We start from the raw sequence: 18172 nt of genomic DNA on the forward strand, positions 1-18172 counted from the left end.
TGAGGGGTGGAGCATATTTTGTCCATCCATTATCTGCCAGAATAAGATCCAGCACGGGCCAGACCTCCATCTTTTCTTCCTCGCTCAACGCGTTCTCCGCATCCGGCACCCGAAGGAGCTCCTGCACGTGCGACACCAACGACCGTCGAAAAGTGTAGTCGTCGCTGGCGAATTCCCACTTTACGGACCGAGCCAACAGCGACACGGCCCTTCGGTAGTTGACCTGTCGCTCTTCATCCGACTGACGGTCCCGACACCACTCGTGAACGAGAAGATGGAGAGAGACGGACGAGTCTGCGTTTCTCGTGATCAACGAAAACGATGCCAGTAAGCTCATGGATGCTCGCACCGCTTGCCGATAGTCAGAGAGGTCCGAAATCATGTCGCGCCACGGTACCCCTTCGGGGACCCGGGCCGTCCGCGATTGATCTCCGGCGTAGTAAAACATCTGAATAGGAATTTGGTCACGGTGGTAGAACCCCAGAAGATCCAACAACCGCAGAGTATGATCACCCACCCGGCCGTGCCTCGACGCGATCATGTCCACCGATACTTGCCATGTCGCGTATACGCTGTATTGGTAGTCCGTGCCAGCGTGGGTCGGGTGACGCAGAAGGAGATCTTTTTGGCGACGCTGGTAAATTTCTAGATACTCGCGATGCGAACATGCGGTCTCGCGAATGAAAGCGCCGGCCTGGACAATGGCGAGCGCGAGACGGCCTAGAGCCTCGACAATCTTCTTACTCGTGTCCGTGGCTCCCTCCGGCGGATTTTCCGTTCCATAGATAGTCTTGTCGAGGAGCGAGATGGAATCAGGTAGCGGTAGTTGACCTACTTCCCGATATCCCACTGTATTGTAGTGTTGACATTGGGGATTACGACTAGTGATGATGATGTCGCCTCGATTTCCCGCCGGGAGGTAGGGGGCAAGACCGAGATTAGGATCGTCGGCGTTGTCGAACACGAGAAGCCAGGCTTCCGCGCTATTGGCGAGTTTCCTTTTGACGCTGTCGATATTCTCGTCTACCTGGAGTATGCGGGCAAATTGGGCGAAGGACCGTTGGATGTATTCGTCGGTGCTAGCGTCTACCCAGAATATACCCCAGTATCTGATTCACGACGCGCATTAGTCCGAGAGGTAGAGGGATAGAAAGGTAGAGAGAGTGGAGTAGAGCACCACTATATGAGCACGGAATATACCTCTCCCGCTGATCTTGAATGTATTTGAGACAGATCTGCGTCTTGCCCGAGCCTCCCAGCCCAAAGAATACAAACCGCCGTTGAGAGCCGGTCTGCGACGGTGATCTCGCAGCGAACGACGCGGTGAGGCACCGAAGATCCTCATCACGTCCAGTAAAGGCCGGGCTCAATAGATGAGGGACGTCAAAGTGTGTGTTCTTGAAACCTGAGACATAATGTATCATTAACTATATCTTCTCTCCGCAGGATGCTTATCACGACATACGCGGATTACCACCTGTGACGGTCTGTGGATCCTTCCTTATTCTCTTCACCCTCTTGTACACCTTCTCGAAGGTAGGATCCTCCTCTATGTCGAACTTGCACATCGCACTATGGTCGGCGTCTACCGGGATCTGTTCTTCGTGGGCCACTTCAAGTAAAGCGGAATACTTTTCCACGATCTGAACCGAGTTAGCCATCAAATCTCGAGATCGCGTGGTGACAACTCCTACTAGACTCGAAAGACCTTTCATCGGTCGCTGCTCATAAAAGCTGTAAACCTGATAGTCGGGGAGCTGAAACTTGAAATCACTCGTCAACCGCAGCAAGACGTCCGAATTCGTTTGGAGGGCCGTCAATAGGCGCGCGGGGGGTCGATGGCTCACAAACTGGGCGACGTTCGCCAGTACTTTGCCATACGTCGCCTTGTCGCTACCCCGATGAGGCGTGCCCAGGAAGATGAGGCCCAGCGTCGCCTCCTTGATCGACTCGTACAGCGGCTCCAGCCGGGCTTGGAGCAGAGCCTAAAAGATCATCAACCGCCGAGATCTTTCATCGACAGTCCCAGCACCGACATACTTGTTTCACCACGATGCCACCGAGCGAGTGTGCGATAAAAATCAGGGGGCGCTGAACCTCCTAACCAGGGTCAATATCATCTTCACACACGCGTCGTGCTGGTCCTATACCTCGGGCTCCTCTCTCTTATCCACCAAACTACTCAGCAGGCTTTTCGCATGGTCAATCACCTCCGCGGTTGACTGTCCAAATGCGGCAGCGGCGTTGTAACCGAAGGTCATAATGCGAGCATCAGGGACGAGTGGCGGGAGGAAATCTTTCAGCCAGAACGCTTTCGATCTCGGGTGCGTCCAGGTGTCGATGGCATCACCGCCGAGGCCATGGACGGCCACGATGCTGTGGTGGAAGCCTCAGTTAGTGATCCTCATAGAATAGGGGAATTTCATCACCGGCGGTATTTTCAGACTCACTCGACGGTAGCTGGTGTTATTACATCGTTAGGAGCGTACACGACGGACAGCGCCATGGCAAGGATCGAGTTAATAGGCTAGGCTGCCGGACCGAGGAAGCATTCAGACGCTGCCAGTATTAGAATCACGGTACTGCAATATTATCAATGTCGACTGCGACGGGCTGACTCGTGGAGAGTGTACCAGTGCAGCATGAAGGACAGCATCAGGCTGCGGGAACAGCGGCATCTTGACAGCCTCAGGCAGTTCAGCTACTAGGCGCTTAGGCTGTGGTGCGGCGTAGAGGCTACACCATGTTTCACCCAGGGGGGCGCAGCTGGAAATGCGACCGTTGATTGAGATCACGTGTCGTATTCCAGCAGTGTGTGTTCAAGGCGGCAAGATACCACTAGCCACGGGGCGGGGGCTTTGAGCCACAACAGTGGGCTGCCTCTTTACGGGTTATTTACGCCGCGCCGTTCTCGGGTCGGTCCTCGGCTGTTTGTCGATCAGTGTAGAGTACCTAACCAGGGTGGTCTGTGGCGGGATATGGCAGCACATATCGTGGGCAGTGGTGGCTCCTAAAATAATAATCAGTACTAAGATTCTCAGATTGGTATATTCTATTCATGTTATGCTAAATAGCTACACAAGCTGGTATTACACTCTCTAGAGGCAGTAGACGGTTTCTGTACTTTTTCACCTGGCTGACGAAACCGAGCGTCAACAGAGTCCATATCGTGTATTTTTTAAATAGAGATAGTATTTATAAGAGCTTCGAGGCTTCTCAGCAACCGGTTATATTTAGATCGCTGATGAACTCCGTGTGTGGCGGTCACGACGTGGAGGAAGTCGAAGTATCGCCCCCCTATTCCACTACGCAGGGCGTTTCACCACGCCGGGATGTCGATTAGTGTCTTTACAAAGAAATGTCAAAATGTCCAAAATGTCCAAAATGTCCACGGTTTGAGCCAAGACTTGGCTCGCTATGATTTGCTACTACGCAAACCCGACTAGGCTGATCCGGGAAAGCGGTGAGTCTTAGCGTCAATGTGTCACGAATCGTTCCTCAAGGAGTCACGTGTTCGAGTTGGGTTCACTGACGTGCGGAAGAAGAGGCTTCGATGCGTATGCTAGAGCAAGGGTGTCTGTATTCAGAACGAAAACTATTGATGAAATGTATCACCTAGTTTGTGAGCGAAGTTGACTACGAAGGAAGGCTATGAAAGGTGGGTGAAGCCCACAACTATATAGACATAGGAAATTCATGATGCTCTGTCCTGCTCTGTCGCTCTGTCCCCAGAGCGCCACAGAGCCACAGAGTGCTCTTTCCGTATCACGTGATCCCACGTGATCCTGGTCTCGGTTCTCCTTCCTTCCTGAGCAGTCCTGGGGGGTCAGATTTCCCTTCCCTGGGTTAGGTTCCTAACAGTAGGGGTCTTGAAAAGAGGGAAACATTAATGCGGAATGAGTGTATTCTACCAGGCACTCCCTGTGGAGTCATGGTTCAGGCTCCTATGAGCCTAATGCTCAGAGGTAGAGCGAAGTTGACCATGAAGGTCCTAACTAATATCTGGGAAAGGAGCGTGGCTATATAGTCCTGACTTCCTGTCCTGCTCTGTTGTGCTCCGTGTGCTCCGTACTGAGCACACTGATCCCACTGATCATGTCACGTGCTTCCGTTCCATATGGTCGTTATACCTCCTTGTTGGGTAGTTCCTTGTCGTGTCCTCTGCTGGTGTCACGGATGGCATGTCGATTTGCGGTCACGTGGCTAGCCACATGACAGGACGAAGGCTTGGCGTAGCCTCGCACGTGACAAGACACTGCGAGGCTCCTACATATCTCGTCTCGAGCAGGACCGCTCTCTCTTTGTAGACTCCTTCGTCTTTGAATTCATATCATATTTTGCACATACGTTTGGTTGATCCTCGTGTCACGAAACGTTCCTCAAGGAGTCACGTGTTCGATCAGTGGTACTGATAAGTGGAAGAAGAGGTCTCGATGCGTATGCTAGAGCAAGGGTGTCTGTATTCAGAACGAAAACTATTGATGAAAGGTATCACCTAGTTTGTGAACGAAGTTGACTACGAAGAAAGGCTATGAAAGGTGGGTGAAGCCCACGACTATATAGACATAGGGAATTCATGATGTTCTGTCCTGCTCTGTTGCTCTCTCCAGAGCACCTAGAGCCACAGGTCACTCTTGCTCTGTCCTGCTCTGTTGCTCTCTCTAGAGCACCCAGAGCCACAGATCATCCTCAGGCCACGTGACCCCACGTGCCTCTGGTCTCGGTCCACCTTCCTTCTAAACAGCTTGGGGGTGTCAGTATTCCTCCTCTTGGGTTAGGCTCCTAACAGATTCGTGACACCGAAGAGGAATATACCTAAGGCTGGCTCGACGTACAGACTCGTTCTAGAAGGTAAATATAGGAGAACTAGAGCGATTCGAGAGCTAGCCGTTTACCTATAACGAGTCCCGGTCGGCGGACCCGAGAGGGACGGAGAAATCTAGAATCGACGTGACGCCATACTTACGGGACTTTCGCTATTAGATAATGAGGTAGACTAGGAAGGGGGTGTAGAAGAAAGGGATCGGAATCGAGGTTTAGACGGATACCGTGTCGTGTAATAGTCACGAAAAATAAGTAAAGATAAGTAGGAACGCGGCAGACGGGCGGGTGTCCGATATATATAGGCGTTGTGAAAGCGGCGAGGGATTTCGCGCGACTGTGCTACCCGATCGGGGGCGGGACGCCGAAGCAGGTTTAGGCTGCCATTTCACCGACATTGAGAATACGGAGTACTGTGTGCCGTAACATGCAGATGGTCCATACCAAGATTTCCTCCTCGGTTGATGCATAACTGTGTCTTGTGTCTTGTGTCAAAAGAGAAGCTGCATACGGCACTTTTGGATTTCAGGTCGCGGACGTTAGATTGGTGCCAACATATCAACCGAACCTTCCGAGACGATACAAAGCACAGATTGAAGACCATCAACAATCTCATCCCCAAGATGCGATGTCTTGAGCATTATGGTGGATTTTCAATCGCTTTGGCAGAGGAATAGGATTACTCTCGGATGGTGATATTATTACTTGCCATCTACGCATCTGGTGTGGCATGGAATAAGTTGACACTGACTCGCCGCAGAGAGACAATCCCATCGTGACAGAAAAGCGCTGCCCAGCCCCAGAACATGCGTGGCGGTATCGTGCCGAGGACACCGAAGAAACTGCCTGGGCCAGTCAGTCCATTGATGGGTCATCATGGCAGGAGACCCTGTTATCATTATTGGCCGCGAAGGCTGTAGCGCTGAGAGCCGGTCATTTCAGTACGGAGTAGTAGTCGTAGTCGTAATAGTACCAAGTCCACGGGGTGTCTTGGGTGTCTTGGTTCGGAACCACTGCGACTGAAGGACTCGCTTGGCATATACTTGGCGACTGGAGCACCAAGCCTTGGCATGCACTGGAAATTGAGTTTGTGGCTTGAATCATGCTTAACAACCTTGAGAGGGTTAAGCCTTGATGTAGGGAAAAACCCTGGCGGTGTCGGCGGGTACCTCGGATATCCGCCAATCTCATCGCACTTGGGGGTGTTATAGTGGTCAAGCTCGTGACTGTCTGAATGGGGGGATTTCGGCCCGAGTCAGCTGCCCACGTACGCTGGCAGTTCTCACCATTACCCCAAGGCCCCAAGCGAGGGTGACCGCCTGGATTCAAGAGAGTTTGACACAAGGCATCAAATTGGATTGGCGCGAGGCGCGAGGCCGAGCCCAGGCTTACGCAGCGCCCAGAGCCCCAAGACGAGTTAGACTGGGGGTCTCGACACGGAACAAACAAGACCAAGAGAAACCAAGCCTGCTGGCGTCTGGGCGTCGATGGTGGAGCCTTAGGCCGGGACGTTCCTTGACGATAAGAGCATCGCAGACGCCGACTTGTATCCGAGAAGGCTCCAACGAGTTATAGGATGAGAATGATGATGATGATGATGGTGGTGGTGGAGCTTACTGTGTACAGAGGATTACTCCGTAACTGGCAGTGAGACGCGAGGTCGGAGATGGTGGGAACTTAACTGTACCTACTCCTACTCATTCCTCCTTCGCGCGTGATCCAGGATGAACATCCCAAGTAAGGGAGAGAGCAAGGGAGACCCTCGAGTAAGAGTACGTACTAATTACCAGCACCTAGGCCTCCCTTGAAAGCTGCTAGTGACACTTGTCTCTCTCGGTTCGCTAACAGGACTACCCGACTTATATCGTAATGCTAAGACTGCCTCCAAGCTTCGCCGCATTAGAATAGGCTACAAGCGTGAACTTGGGATCTACGGGGTAGTAGGAAAGGGTCTTATTGGCTCCTGGGCATAAGGTCATCGGAGAAGGTGTTGTCTGCAGAGAGTCCTCGGGAAGGATATCTGGTTATGCAGCTGGAAGCAGCAAGCACAAGCAGTCTAGCAAGGGTCCGCGACCATTTCAATACTAATAGTGCCCACATTGCCCAGCCAGGCCGAGCCGCCCGTGCCTTAAGCGGACTCTTAGACTTTTGAGTTTAAGCATAAGCCCAAGCTTGGTGTGGGACTCCAAGCCTCCGGCGCCTCTGCCTGCCAGTGGGCTGTGTGGGCGAAACCCTGCACTTCACCTTTCCGCCTTTATTATTATTGATCGTCCCTCCCGCCGACTCTCCCATAGTACCTAGTAATTCGTACCTCGACGCTTGACCCAGGATTTGAATTGATCTCGTCCAGCGCTGGTTTGGTCGCCCTCCCACAAGCCTTTGTGCATGGCCTGTACTGGCCACATCTGACCATCCTGAGTTCTCTTGTTATACCGGTCGTCAGATCCGTCCCGTCTAGTATTCTTGTCGGCGATCAGTCTGGGGTTCATTTAGATCAACTCCTCCGACGCTTTCCGCGCTTGTCTTCCGGGTCTCCAGACCATCTCCAAATCGACAGGGTCACGAGTCCGATAGTACGATCAATAATTCCTAGTATGGTCGTTCTTCTTGTGTTGTGACAACAATACGATCACCTTTGCTGCAAAACCAACCATTCGTCAACCCTGGAGGGGGAAGGCCAGGAAGTGAGACTGCATAGTCAATCCTCGACTTTGCTGTGCAGTCCCAGCGCAGTACGCAGGGAGTCAGACAGTCGCAACGGTACGCGGCGAGCTGGTTGTCTGCACAGAGAGAGCATCTAGCCCGCCGCCTTCAAGGCGAAGAGGTATTCTCGGCTGTGCTGTGTCCCTCGTCCGGAACTGCGGCACTGACGTTTGATCAACAGGACCATCTATTTATCCCTCACGAAGCCGCCGTGATGGAAACATACAACGGTCACGTCCGCACCCCCACAGATGCCATCATTCTTTTCGAAGCCTGCAGGTTGGGCATTCTCCCTCGCGTCCAACGAAGATTATCGGAGAAGGAGAGACAGTCCATCCGGTCAGGGTCTGTGTTTGTTTGGGATGAACGAGAGGCAGGAATGAGGAGGTGGACAGACGGCAAGAGTTGGAGTGCCAGTCGGGTTTCGGGCAGCTTCTTAACTTATCGAGAGATGGAAGGGAAAAGAGGAGGACAAACATTTCCCTCGACCGGTACCAAAGGCACCAAGACTCCAGAGAGCGGGAACGAAGACCCGTCGCAAAATGGCGAGGCCGAGGATGGCCCTGATGGGTATCGCTACAAGCCAGACGGCCTGATGAAACAATCGTTCAGCATCACCACCTCCCAAGGCCAACACTTGCATCTCATCAGCTACTATTCCCGGTCACATCCCACCGCCCAAGTATTGCGGCAGCCGAGCACGGATCCCAGCCTGGCTTCGATCGTACCTGCGAAGGGCCTTTATCCAGAATCGACGATCAATGATCAGTCGTCTGTACCGGCTGTCACTCGTTCTCCCATGGTGGGAGTGCCTAGCTACGTTGTGAGCCCGAGTACCCCAGGTTACCACAGACCAGCCCACTCCAATCCACACCCGTATCTACCACCTGGGTATATGCCTCATCCCACCTACATATACCCGATTAGTCCGATCCATACTCCTCCCGGCCACTACCCTCTGCAAACCTATGCATCCCTCCCACCTGGCTTACCTCCGCTCGCGTATGGCGCCGCTGCCTACGGTTCACCTCACCCGCTATCTCTGAATCACGCCCCACCATCCTCGTACGACCAACGACCTTTACGGGGCTCCGAGCCCAGATCATCAGGGCCAACACCCCTACCAACGGCAACATCAGGCCAAGGCCCGTTGCCGCCATATAACACCAACCACGGCGCACCCCTACCGTATCAGCCCAGCTCTGCGACCGCAGCAACACCGTCGGGCCCTGCGGCAGAAAATGGGGCCGAAAAGCAGGGCTATCCCCTCCAACTAGATCCGAGACTTTCAACGTCTTTGAGTGCCGGCGAGTCCCAGCCTAACGGCGACGTACAGAGAACCGAACAGGCTCCAAATGAAATGCGACCTTCCGAAGCCACTAACGTGAGCGCCAGTCAAGCACCTACGATCACGGCATTGGTTCACAACATCACAACAAACCTGCCGCCGGCAGAGAGGCCACAAATTGAAACGGAGGCCGATCGGCAAGGCAGCACCAGCCCCGATGGCACAACGAATGGGGCACCTCCACAAGACATTCCTAGCGAGAAGTTGGGATTTCGCGAGGACAAAAGAGCTCTGAGCAAGCTCGACCGTGTATTTGCGCGTGTCTGACTGTGTGCATTGATTTCTAGTGCGTTCGCATGGCGTTAAAGAGTTTGGGAGATTGTAGTTCGGGCCTGCCGGCATGGAATTGCTTCCCCTAGTTCTATGTAGAGTTACTTCTCCATCGTATTCGCAGTCAGTCATTCGGATATCAAAAGGAGGGAGCTCTGCGAACAAGCGTTCGGAAGGAGCATGAGACCATGATTGTGTGGTTGTTATGGAACGGGAGGGACATGAGGGAGATATGATCCTGCTACTACTAGTAGTGGCGGCTGATTTCCCCGGTGGCACCGGCTGTTGTCATCAAGGCTCTGGTTCGTGATTGCCAGATTTCTGTTCGTCAGTGTGTCCACGTTTACTCTAGGTGTTGAGCTCAGAACACCATCCACGTGGATGCATGACTGCTGTTTTCTTCCCATTCAGCCGCATCACGGCTTGCTCATGCACGTGATTAGGTAATCCTATGTACTCCGTACGGGGAAGCAGGCGGACAGGAAACATCCTCATGAGATCTCATAAAGTGTTGACCTGGACGGATTCTTTTTCGTGTACTCCGTACTCCGCACTCCTCCACTCGATGGCCGCGGCATTGCTGTGCGCTTGATTCTGTCGCGCGTGCTAGGAAATGATCCGCCTAGAGGAGAGACGTTGATCTGCCGATCAAATGAGCAGAGGAACAGAACCGCTGGCGGGTGATATGCATCTTGAACCAGGCTCATCGAATCCTATTGTGGTGATCAATGGCGTATCTTACAATGCCACAACACTGACTTTCTGGAACTACACTGCTTACGCCAACGGCACCCTCTCGAATGGGTCGAACTGCTTCCTTGCCTTTGACACCTACAAGCCCATTCTGCTCTCGCCAAATGGGACTTTCATCAATGCCACATCGTGTTATCAGCCTATCCATGCCATTGGGCCCCGAGGCATCACTGGCCTGGCGTTTGGATCGCTCTTTGCTGTTTCGGTATTACTTTCAACCATTAATCTCAGGAAGCATGGCCGCGCTTACCTCCCTAGGGGGAAGAGGTGGAGACCGATTGGGAGGAGGTGGTCTTGGTACTGGACAATCATCGTCGCCGCCTGTGGTCTGTTAAGTTGTTTTACCGCTATCGATGTTGACAGGGACCATGTTGTCAATACCCCCATGGTTCTTCAATGTTTCTTCCTGACCTTGATGGTCCCTGCTTTGCTGGCGTGTGTTTGGGAGTCTGTGCGAAGCTGGTGAGTGCCCCAGCGACTTGGTTTCGAGAACCTCGCCCGGTTACACAAACAAACACCCAGCTTCTTTACGGGCAACAGCTGCTGACATTTAATAGGTCTTCCGCTCAACACCGCCGTCTCCACGATGCTGATGCTTTCTCCCTTGCTCCGGACGACTTCCGAGCGAGAGTGGGGTTTTATCTCCCCCTGATTTTCTACGCATTTGACTGGCTTGTATTCTTCCTGGCCGCTCCTAGGTCCTGGTCCTTCGTGCAGAAACAGCGATCACTGAGTCAAACCCTGGAGTCAGCAAAACCTACAGCACTCGATGCCCGATTCAAAGCTGCTTCGGTTCTTGCTATCGTATGCCTGGGGTGCATTGTTTTTCGATTAAATTTTAGCAGTCGAATATATCATCTGAGGATTCCACATACAATTCACCTCGTCGCTAGTCTTCTCGCTGTACGGATAGCCTATGGAATCATCGGCTCTTTTGTATGGATTTTGTCACCCTATCGTCTGGAAGTGAGCATTGGCTGGCTATACGGACTCGGATATGCACCAACACTACTGGTTCTCTTCTTACTGAACCTCCGCGGCTACCAGGAAGAAAACGAAGATATATTATTGATTGCTGCGCGGGCTCAGAGGGGTGATGGATTGGAGGATGACAGCCACCTAACACACCAAGGAGATCGAGATCAGGGACGTCAGGGCAAGCACCCTTCTTGGTGGTTGAAACCCCGCAATCCTACCTTGTCTCCGACTAATGTCTTCAAGACATCGGGATCAAAACTGCGCCATGACGTTGATGATAGCACCAGCCGGGGCTATTTTGACCATGGAGATCCGTCTGATGAAAGTGGACAATATTGGTGGCAGAGACGGAAACAAGGAGAAGAGGATGCAAGACTCCGGAGATCAAAGAGCAGTGCAGTGCACGCGCGCCCAAGGTGGCCCAGCGCCGACTATGACAATGATCACGCGAGCACGAGTTCGCGATGGACTGAACGGGAGGCACCGACACCACTACACACAGATGATGGTGATAGCGTGGAAACGGGCTCAAACAAAAGCGTGCACAGCATATATGACCGATCACGAGGAAAGACGTCAGAACCTTCGTCGTCGACTCTTTCCCTGCAGTCGCGGCCGCAGGTGGTAAGGAGTATGTTAGATGTGTGATCACAAGTAGAAACTGAGTATGCGATGCCAGTGCCGCTGAATATCTGCCTTGCCTTTGAATATCCCTGTAAGAAGCAGTTATTGCGGGATTTGAACACGTTAGGAAACGTTGCTCTGTGTTCTGTTCCGTCGGCAAGGCTGTGGCAGAGGCCGTGACGAGGCTGAGACTTTGACACTGCCGGAGAAACAGATTTCGCGGTCTCCGATCCCGCGCATTCGTGTCAGATCAATCTCGCTGCACGTTCACTCAAAGAGCCTTCCAGATCCTTTTCCCCGTGCTTACAGACCTTGCATTTGGTGGTTCCAGTCCGTGATGCTATGGCGCACTTTGCCGTCGCCATGGCGTCCCGGGTCTTTTGTTCAGTCCCCGTTCCCTCAGCTCTCCAATCGGTTTACTCGACCTCGCCATATACCCAGTCCGTATCGCATCCGACCGTTGCACGATGACCGATCCATTCGACTGGTGCCTTCTTCTACAATACCCTCTATCCGTCACGCGAAGCTCCTGGAGGATCCTACACAATATGAGGCAAATCACATAAAGATTACTGGCTTGGTGCGGAGCGTGCGAAAGCAGAAAAAGGTAGCATTCGCGCGCATTGCAGATGGCTCGACATTGGCCAGTGTTCAGGCTGTGTTTCCTGAACCGGCTTTGGCGAAGGAGTACGTATGCACGAATTCATCAAGGAAAGCAGGGTTCTGATCTTGAGTTTCAGCATAACAAACGGTGCCTATGTCGCATTGATCGGCAGTTGGATTCCATCAGCAGGCGCAGGGCAGACCCATGAATTACAAGTGGACAGGATTGAGACAATAGGGGAGAGCAATCCTTTGGTATGCCAGCTACTTGTCGTTCCTTTCTATTCTAATCAAGGTGACAGGAGAACCCTATCCAGAAACAATCCATGTCCGTGGACTTTCTCCGGACCATTCCTCATTTGCGAATGCGGACATCTTTTCAGTCCCTCGTTGCTCGCACCCGGAGTCATTTGACTGCTGCAGTGGGTTCATATTTTCACAATGCCACCAATCCCGTATATCAGGTGCATCCGCCACTGATCACCTCCTCGGACTGTGAAGGCGCTGGGGAAGTCTTCACAATAACGCCGCAGAGCAGCGAACGAGTGCCCGATTGTACTCCGAATGCATCTAAAGATGAGGAGAGGTTATATTTCCGGGACCCGAAATATCTGACAGTTTCCTCGCAACTACATCTTGAAGCGTACGCTGCCGAACTGGGAGATGTTTTCGCATTTTCGCCAACTTTCCGTGCCGAGGAAAGTGATACCCCACGCCATCTGTCTGAATTCTACATGCTGGAAGCTGAGCACCGGGCCATCAGTTTGGATGATCTATTAGCAAAAGTGAGGGCTCTTGTTGTGCATCTTGTCCAGTCTGTGCGAGAACACCAAACGGGCAGAGAGCTCGTGAAATATTACACAGACCAAAGGCATCAGGCTCAAGACGCCGAGCCCATTGACCTAGAAGATCGATGGAACAGACTCGCAGGGCCTTGGCACACTGTGGACTATTCGTCTGCAACCAAGGCTCTTAGGGAGGCACACGACTCAAACGGCGGAAAACTCTTCGCCACCCCACCGCATTGGGATCACGGTTTACAACTCGAACACGAACGCTGGATTGTTGAGAACATAGCAAAAGGCAACCCAGTCTTTGTCACCCACTACCCCAGAGCCATCAAGCCATTTTACATGTTGCCCTCGTCTCCCTCGAAGTCCAATGACCAACCTGAACATGTTGAGCCCAGCTCATCAATTGACGGTCGGCAAACGGTTGCCTGCTTCGACCTCCTCTTGCCCTTTGGATACTGCGAGGTTGTCGGCGGAAGTCTCAGAGAACACCGTCTGGAGAACTTGATCAAGAACATGCGCGAGAAAGGACTTCTCAAAATAGCGGAGACACCCAATGGTGATGCCTATCCATTCCTGCAACCGGGCGAAAGCTTGGGCAACCTGAAGTGGTACGCCGACCTCCGACGCTTTGGAAGTAGCCCCCACGGAGGCTACGGGCTGGGGTTTGATAGGTTGCTGGCTTATCTCACCGGGGCGGGCAATGTCAGAGAGGTCGTCGGGTTTCCAAGGACATGGGGGAGGGCTGACTGTTAGAAGACAGGCAGATGGTGATCCAGCCCCCAGATCTGTACCCATGGCCTTGGAACCCGAGAAGCGGTGAGCACTGAACACCTCAGCGGAACACAGATGTATAGTAAATATGGAAGAAGAACAATTTCCCTCATCCGTCCTCACCGTGAGATGGTAGCAAAAGCTCGTTGGAGTTGTGTCGGGCAGCCCTTGAAGGCTCCCTGAGGAAAATAAGAACATGTGACCCGGACAAGAACATGTGACCCGGCGGAGCGAGTCCGTGCCAAGCACAATGCCAAGGCTCGGGAACTGGATGAATGAATCCTCCGCTGCCAGTGTCATCAGTGTCGCTCGTGTGTTCTCATCTTCACCTGGCACATAATGTTCGATGAATGTCCTGCTATACCGGCAATATTGTTCTGATGTACAAGACGCGCCCGGGTACTTCAGCCGGCACAAAGCCCTTTCCAGAGAGGTCGTCGGTCCCAGCCCGCTATTTGGTGAATACCAAAGCATCAAGCATCATCCCCTGTTCTTCGGAGAGGGTGTCCTCCTGTCCTCCTTGGGCTCGTTGGCTCGCGGTAAGGGCTGTGCGAAAGGTGAAAGGTGGTGGAGTCGTTCTCTTCCTTGAGTCTGCTAATTGCCCTGTCTCGACATTCCTTGTCCCTTACTGTTTTCATTCCAGGCGCGTGAGGCGTCTGACACGGACCACCACTCCCCTAATGTATTTGACAATGCCTTCAGATCTTTACCAGACCATGGAAACCCAGCTGTACAAGGTCGAGCAGACAGATAGGAACTCAGACAGTCGAGATGAAGTGGAGGCAGTTCACCGTTGTCGCACTCACGCAGCAGCTAGTGCTGCCAGTCCTTGGCTATGGCACCACGATCTCCATTGCCATCAGCTACTGTCCTGCCACCTATACGAGCACAAGCACAAGCACGACTAGCAGCTTAGCTTCTAGTCCTAGGCAAGTTCCACTGGATATCCTCGCTGGCTACGAAGACTGACCCACGGTAGCTCTGGCCCTGCGATACCATACTATCTCTTCCTCGCCGACAGCCTGGGCGGAGAGCCTGAGTACATAGCGGCTGATGGAACCATATCCACGGATCCTCGACTAGCAGTCGCCTTCACGATCACACCATCCGGTCAGCTGATGAGCGGGAGAGACTATGTATCAACGAGTGGAGAGCTCCCTTCGCAGAAATTCGAGGTCTCCCCTGTTCTGGCAGAACTTGCGACTGTATTCTCCGTTGCGACGAACAACACCTTGGTCTGGACGAACGACGTGTTCGCCGGGCGCCAGGCTCTTTTCTGTGTCTTTGGCTCCGTGGTTCAGGTCGTGTTCGATGGCCAAGCGCCGCCAGGCTGCACAGTGACGCTGGTCAATGTCATTCCCGTTGCAGAAGTTGGTTCCTCTTCGACATCCTCTATCAGCGAGTCACAACCGTCAAGTCTGAGCACGACGCTGGCCTCATCTAGTCAAATGACCAGCACAACAGCCAGTCTGTCCACGGGGTTACTCTCGACTTCCACTACGAGCCTGCAGACCTCTCCAGCCACATCACTCGCGGCAAGCTCACAAACTGCAAATCCGCCAACTCCACCTTCCCCTACGACAGCCTCACCGTATTCGATTCCAACCTTACAGTCTTCATCGTCAACATCTCCAGGCACGACGGCATATCCGTCTCCTACCACAACCGGCGTACCGAACTGCTTTGATCGTTCACCATTTGACGGCACAGTCAATGGCAATTATCTGATCCTTTGCGATACGGATCTTCCAGGCTTTGACTTGGACGCGGTACCGGCATCTGATATCGCCGACTGTATCGACGCCTGCAATTCGTACGTGCCCGGATCTGAAGGGCCGTGTATTGCGGTCGAGTTTGACATTGTAAGTACTGCCACCTCCTGTGCTCGCGCTCAACTAATGGTGATCTAGCTTGCGGCTTCGAACCCATGTCAGCTCAAGTTCGACATCGGTGTCGTGAACAGGGGCGCGAATGCATTCGCCCAAGCTGCCATCATTGTTAATCAGCCATATGCTCCTCAGATTGTGTTTGCGGACAACGGAAGCAGCGCCTCAGACACGGTCATCTTGGAGTCCTCCACCACGACTTCAAGCGTGTCTGTGACAACGCCTGAGCTGACAACCTCTGGGACAAGTGGTGGATCACCGCTGCCGGATACGTCCAGCCCTTCGCTCACGACAACTATGTCCTCGGCAAGGAGCAATCCAACTAGCGCTCCCGCGACAACCCAGCAAACGTCCATTTCCCCTATTGGTGGAGGCTCATCAAGTACTACGACCTCAAGTCCAGGGTCTAGATCCGGTGCTGCCGGTTCCTCAGTAGCTACAGCGTCTACAACAAACCAGCAACCATCTAACGCTGCGACAAGTTCTAGTTTGTCTTCCAGGTCCGCTCCGAGCTCCTCAGCCTCCACAACAGCCGCCTCCACCCCAGCTTTACCAACAACTCTGTCTGCCACCACTCCTTCGAGTCTGCAGTCAACAACTGTTAGTCGCACGGGAGGCACTTCAACAACTACTTCAAGCTCAAGCTCAAATTCAAGCTCAAATACATCGCAGACGACCACACTGACGACCACATCTCCGCAAACCTCGGTAAGAAGCACGACACTGCCATTGACTTCTACATCCACGTCTCCATACTGCTCTGCAAGCCCGACGACAAGCGCTCTCTGCCCCACATACAATCATCAAGCCTTGAACGTCAACAGCGATGGCGTCTGTTACGAAGTCGAGTGTTCAACAACACTACAGGGCAACATTCTGAACGGCAACTCCACGACAGCCAGCTCCCTCAAGACATGCCTTGGGTTTTGTACTCTGTACAACATTGCTCTGCCGTATGGGTGTGTCGGGGTCAACTATCTCGGCTCGACGACTGGAAGCAGCCCGAACTGTATCTTGCTGTCCAGCATCACGAGCACAACCTATAGTCCCGGCATCGACAGTGGCCGTCTCCTATTCCCAGGATACCCATCGATCACCGATCCCATGCTAGGAACCACTAGCACCAGCACCCGCACCGCCACCACTACGGTCCCGGCCACGATATCCACTAATACTATATCAACATCGGTTTCGACATCGACATCAGTATCAGTCTCAATATCACGTGCGACAACCATCTCGACCTCGACCTCGACCTCGAGTACCACGACAACAACGACAACAACTTCATACTCGCCCTTGAGCTGCGCGCCCGCCCCATCTGCGTCGGCATGCCCAGGAACGCCTCCTGCGACATGTTACGACTACAACATCTACGGCTCGGACGTCAACTACGAGATCGAATGTGCCACCAGCTTCACCGGCGCCGTCATCCAGCCGCTGATCGCCTTCTCCTTGGAAGACTGCATCGGGTGGTGTCAATACCAGAACCTGCTGCAGACCAACAGCTGCCTCGGCCTGACCTTTCAAGAGGGCGCCACTGGCCAAGGCACCGCCAACAATTGCTTCAGATACTCGTCCCTGACATGCGCCACGCGAGGGAACGCCACCTTCGACAGCGCTCGTATGCTCTATTCCGGCTATCCTCGCATGACGGACTATACTGACCCTAGCTTCGTCTGTCCTACGTGAACAAGAACTAGCCGGTGCTGGTGCTGGTGCTGTTGCTGTGCCCACATACTTGACCACAACTACCTCGACGAGAAAAGGTCCCTGATAGTGAGCGGCAAGCATCTATGTCGCTATGTGGATGTGAACACACACATCACGTCGTCTTGGGTCTTGGGCTAGTATACTGTACTATACCCGCTAACAAGTACAAGTAATGCATCCATCGTATCTCTCGATGGGCTGGCTCTAGTTGAGTGTTGAGTATTGAGTATTGAGTATTGAGTGTTGGGCGTGGAGCATTGAGTGTTTGCGTGGTTGAGAAGGGGGAGGAGGGGATGTCGTTCACACAAGACTGCTCTTGAAGAGGATGAGGATGATTGGTAGTATTTAAGTATTTATCTGAGATCATGGATCGCCTTTATTGATTGCCCTATTTACTACCTATCTACTGTTATGCAAGTTATACGCCATTTCCAGATATTCCATGTATATTCATTCTTCCATCGGATTGCCCTGTTTATGCACCCGATGAGTAGTCCGGCGAGATGAATCGCCAGAAATTGTCAATGTACGGTAAACTGAACTGATAAAGCCGGTGCCGTGCCAGGGTATGTATTTTGTTTATTGCTAGGATCAAGAGACTGAGCAGTCGGCCCCTGGGACGGAATGCAATACTACCATAACATCTAAGGCATAATCCATCATCCAGGTCCCGGTATGAAGGCGGGCTCAGGCCTATCCCAATAGAACTCGTAGCAAAAACCTATTAGTTGTTTTGACGAGTCCAGGGTATTCCCCGAAGCATCCAACACTCTTTCGAGAGTATTCGCCATTGCAAACACCCGAGATCTAACCCATGCCGTACGAGTAAGTGAAGTGGACTTTTGCACACAAACACATCTCGGACCCTGGTCACACGACACTGTCCGGTTCCAAAATCCGTCTGACTG

At 52.8% G+C, this 18172-nt stretch overlaps 5 protein-coding genes across 5 annotated transcripts; 4 read left to right on the forward strand and 1 right to left on the reverse strand.

Annotated features, from left to right (window-relative positions):
* Positions 1-84: 84 nt before the first annotated feature.
* Positions 85-2506, reverse strand: A1O3_02792 (uncharacterized protein; the record flags this gene model as incomplete). Its single annotated transcript, XM_007732932.1, has 8 exons — positions 85-121; positions 180-1109; positions 1201-1405; positions 1466-1643; positions 1695-1985; positions 2041-2100; positions 2151-2376; positions 2451-2506. The coding sequence occupies 8 exons, from the start codon at positions 2504-2506 to the stop codon at positions 85-87; spliced, it is 1983 nt and encodes a 660-aa protein (XP_007731122.1).
* Positions 2507-7738: 5232 nt separating this feature from the next.
* Positions 7739-9139, forward strand: A1O3_02793 (uncharacterized protein; the record flags this gene model as incomplete). The annotated part of the gene is made up of 1 exon (XM_007732933.1): positions 7739-9139. One exon carries the CDS (start codon positions 7739-7741, stop codon positions 9137-9139), a length of 1401 nt encoding a protein of 466 aa, XP_007731123.1.
* A 655-nt stretch (positions 9140-9794) lies between these two features.
* On the forward strand, positions 9795-11521 carry A1O3_02794 (uncharacterized protein; the record flags this gene model as incomplete). Its single annotated transcript, XM_007732934.1, has 2 exons — positions 9795-10357; positions 10453-11521. 2 exons carry the CDS (start codon positions 9795-9797, stop codon positions 11519-11521), a joined length of 1632 nt encoding a protein of 543 aa, XP_007731124.1.
* Positions 11522-11834: 313 nt separating this feature from the next.
* A1O3_02795 (asparaginyl-tRNA synthetase) lies at positions 11835-13647 on the forward strand (the record flags this gene model as incomplete). Its single annotated transcript, XM_007732935.1, has 3 exons — positions 11835-12184; positions 12238-12355; positions 12403-13647. The coding sequence occupies 3 exons, from the start codon at positions 11835-11837 to the stop codon at positions 13645-13647; spliced, it is 1713 nt and encodes a 570-aa protein (XP_007731125.1).
* A 1136-nt stretch (positions 13648-14783) lies between these two features.
* On the forward strand, positions 14784-17243 carry A1O3_02796 (uncharacterized protein; the record flags this gene model as incomplete). Its single annotated transcript, XM_007732936.1, has 2 exons — positions 14784-15527; positions 15576-17243. 2 exons carry the CDS (start codon positions 14784-14786, stop codon positions 17241-17243), a joined length of 2412 nt encoding a protein of 803 aa, XP_007731126.1.
* Between the last annotated feature and the right edge of the window lie 929 nt (positions 17244-18172).

Source organism: Capronia epimyces, assembly GCF_000585565.1.
Source record: "Capronia epimyces CBS 606.96 chromosome Unknown aczIQ-supercont1.2, whole genome shotgun sequence".
In the NCBI taxonomy this organism is placed as follows: Eukaryota; Fungi; Ascomycota; class Eurotiomycetes; order Chaetothyriales; family Herpotrichiellaceae; genus Capronia; species Capronia epimyces.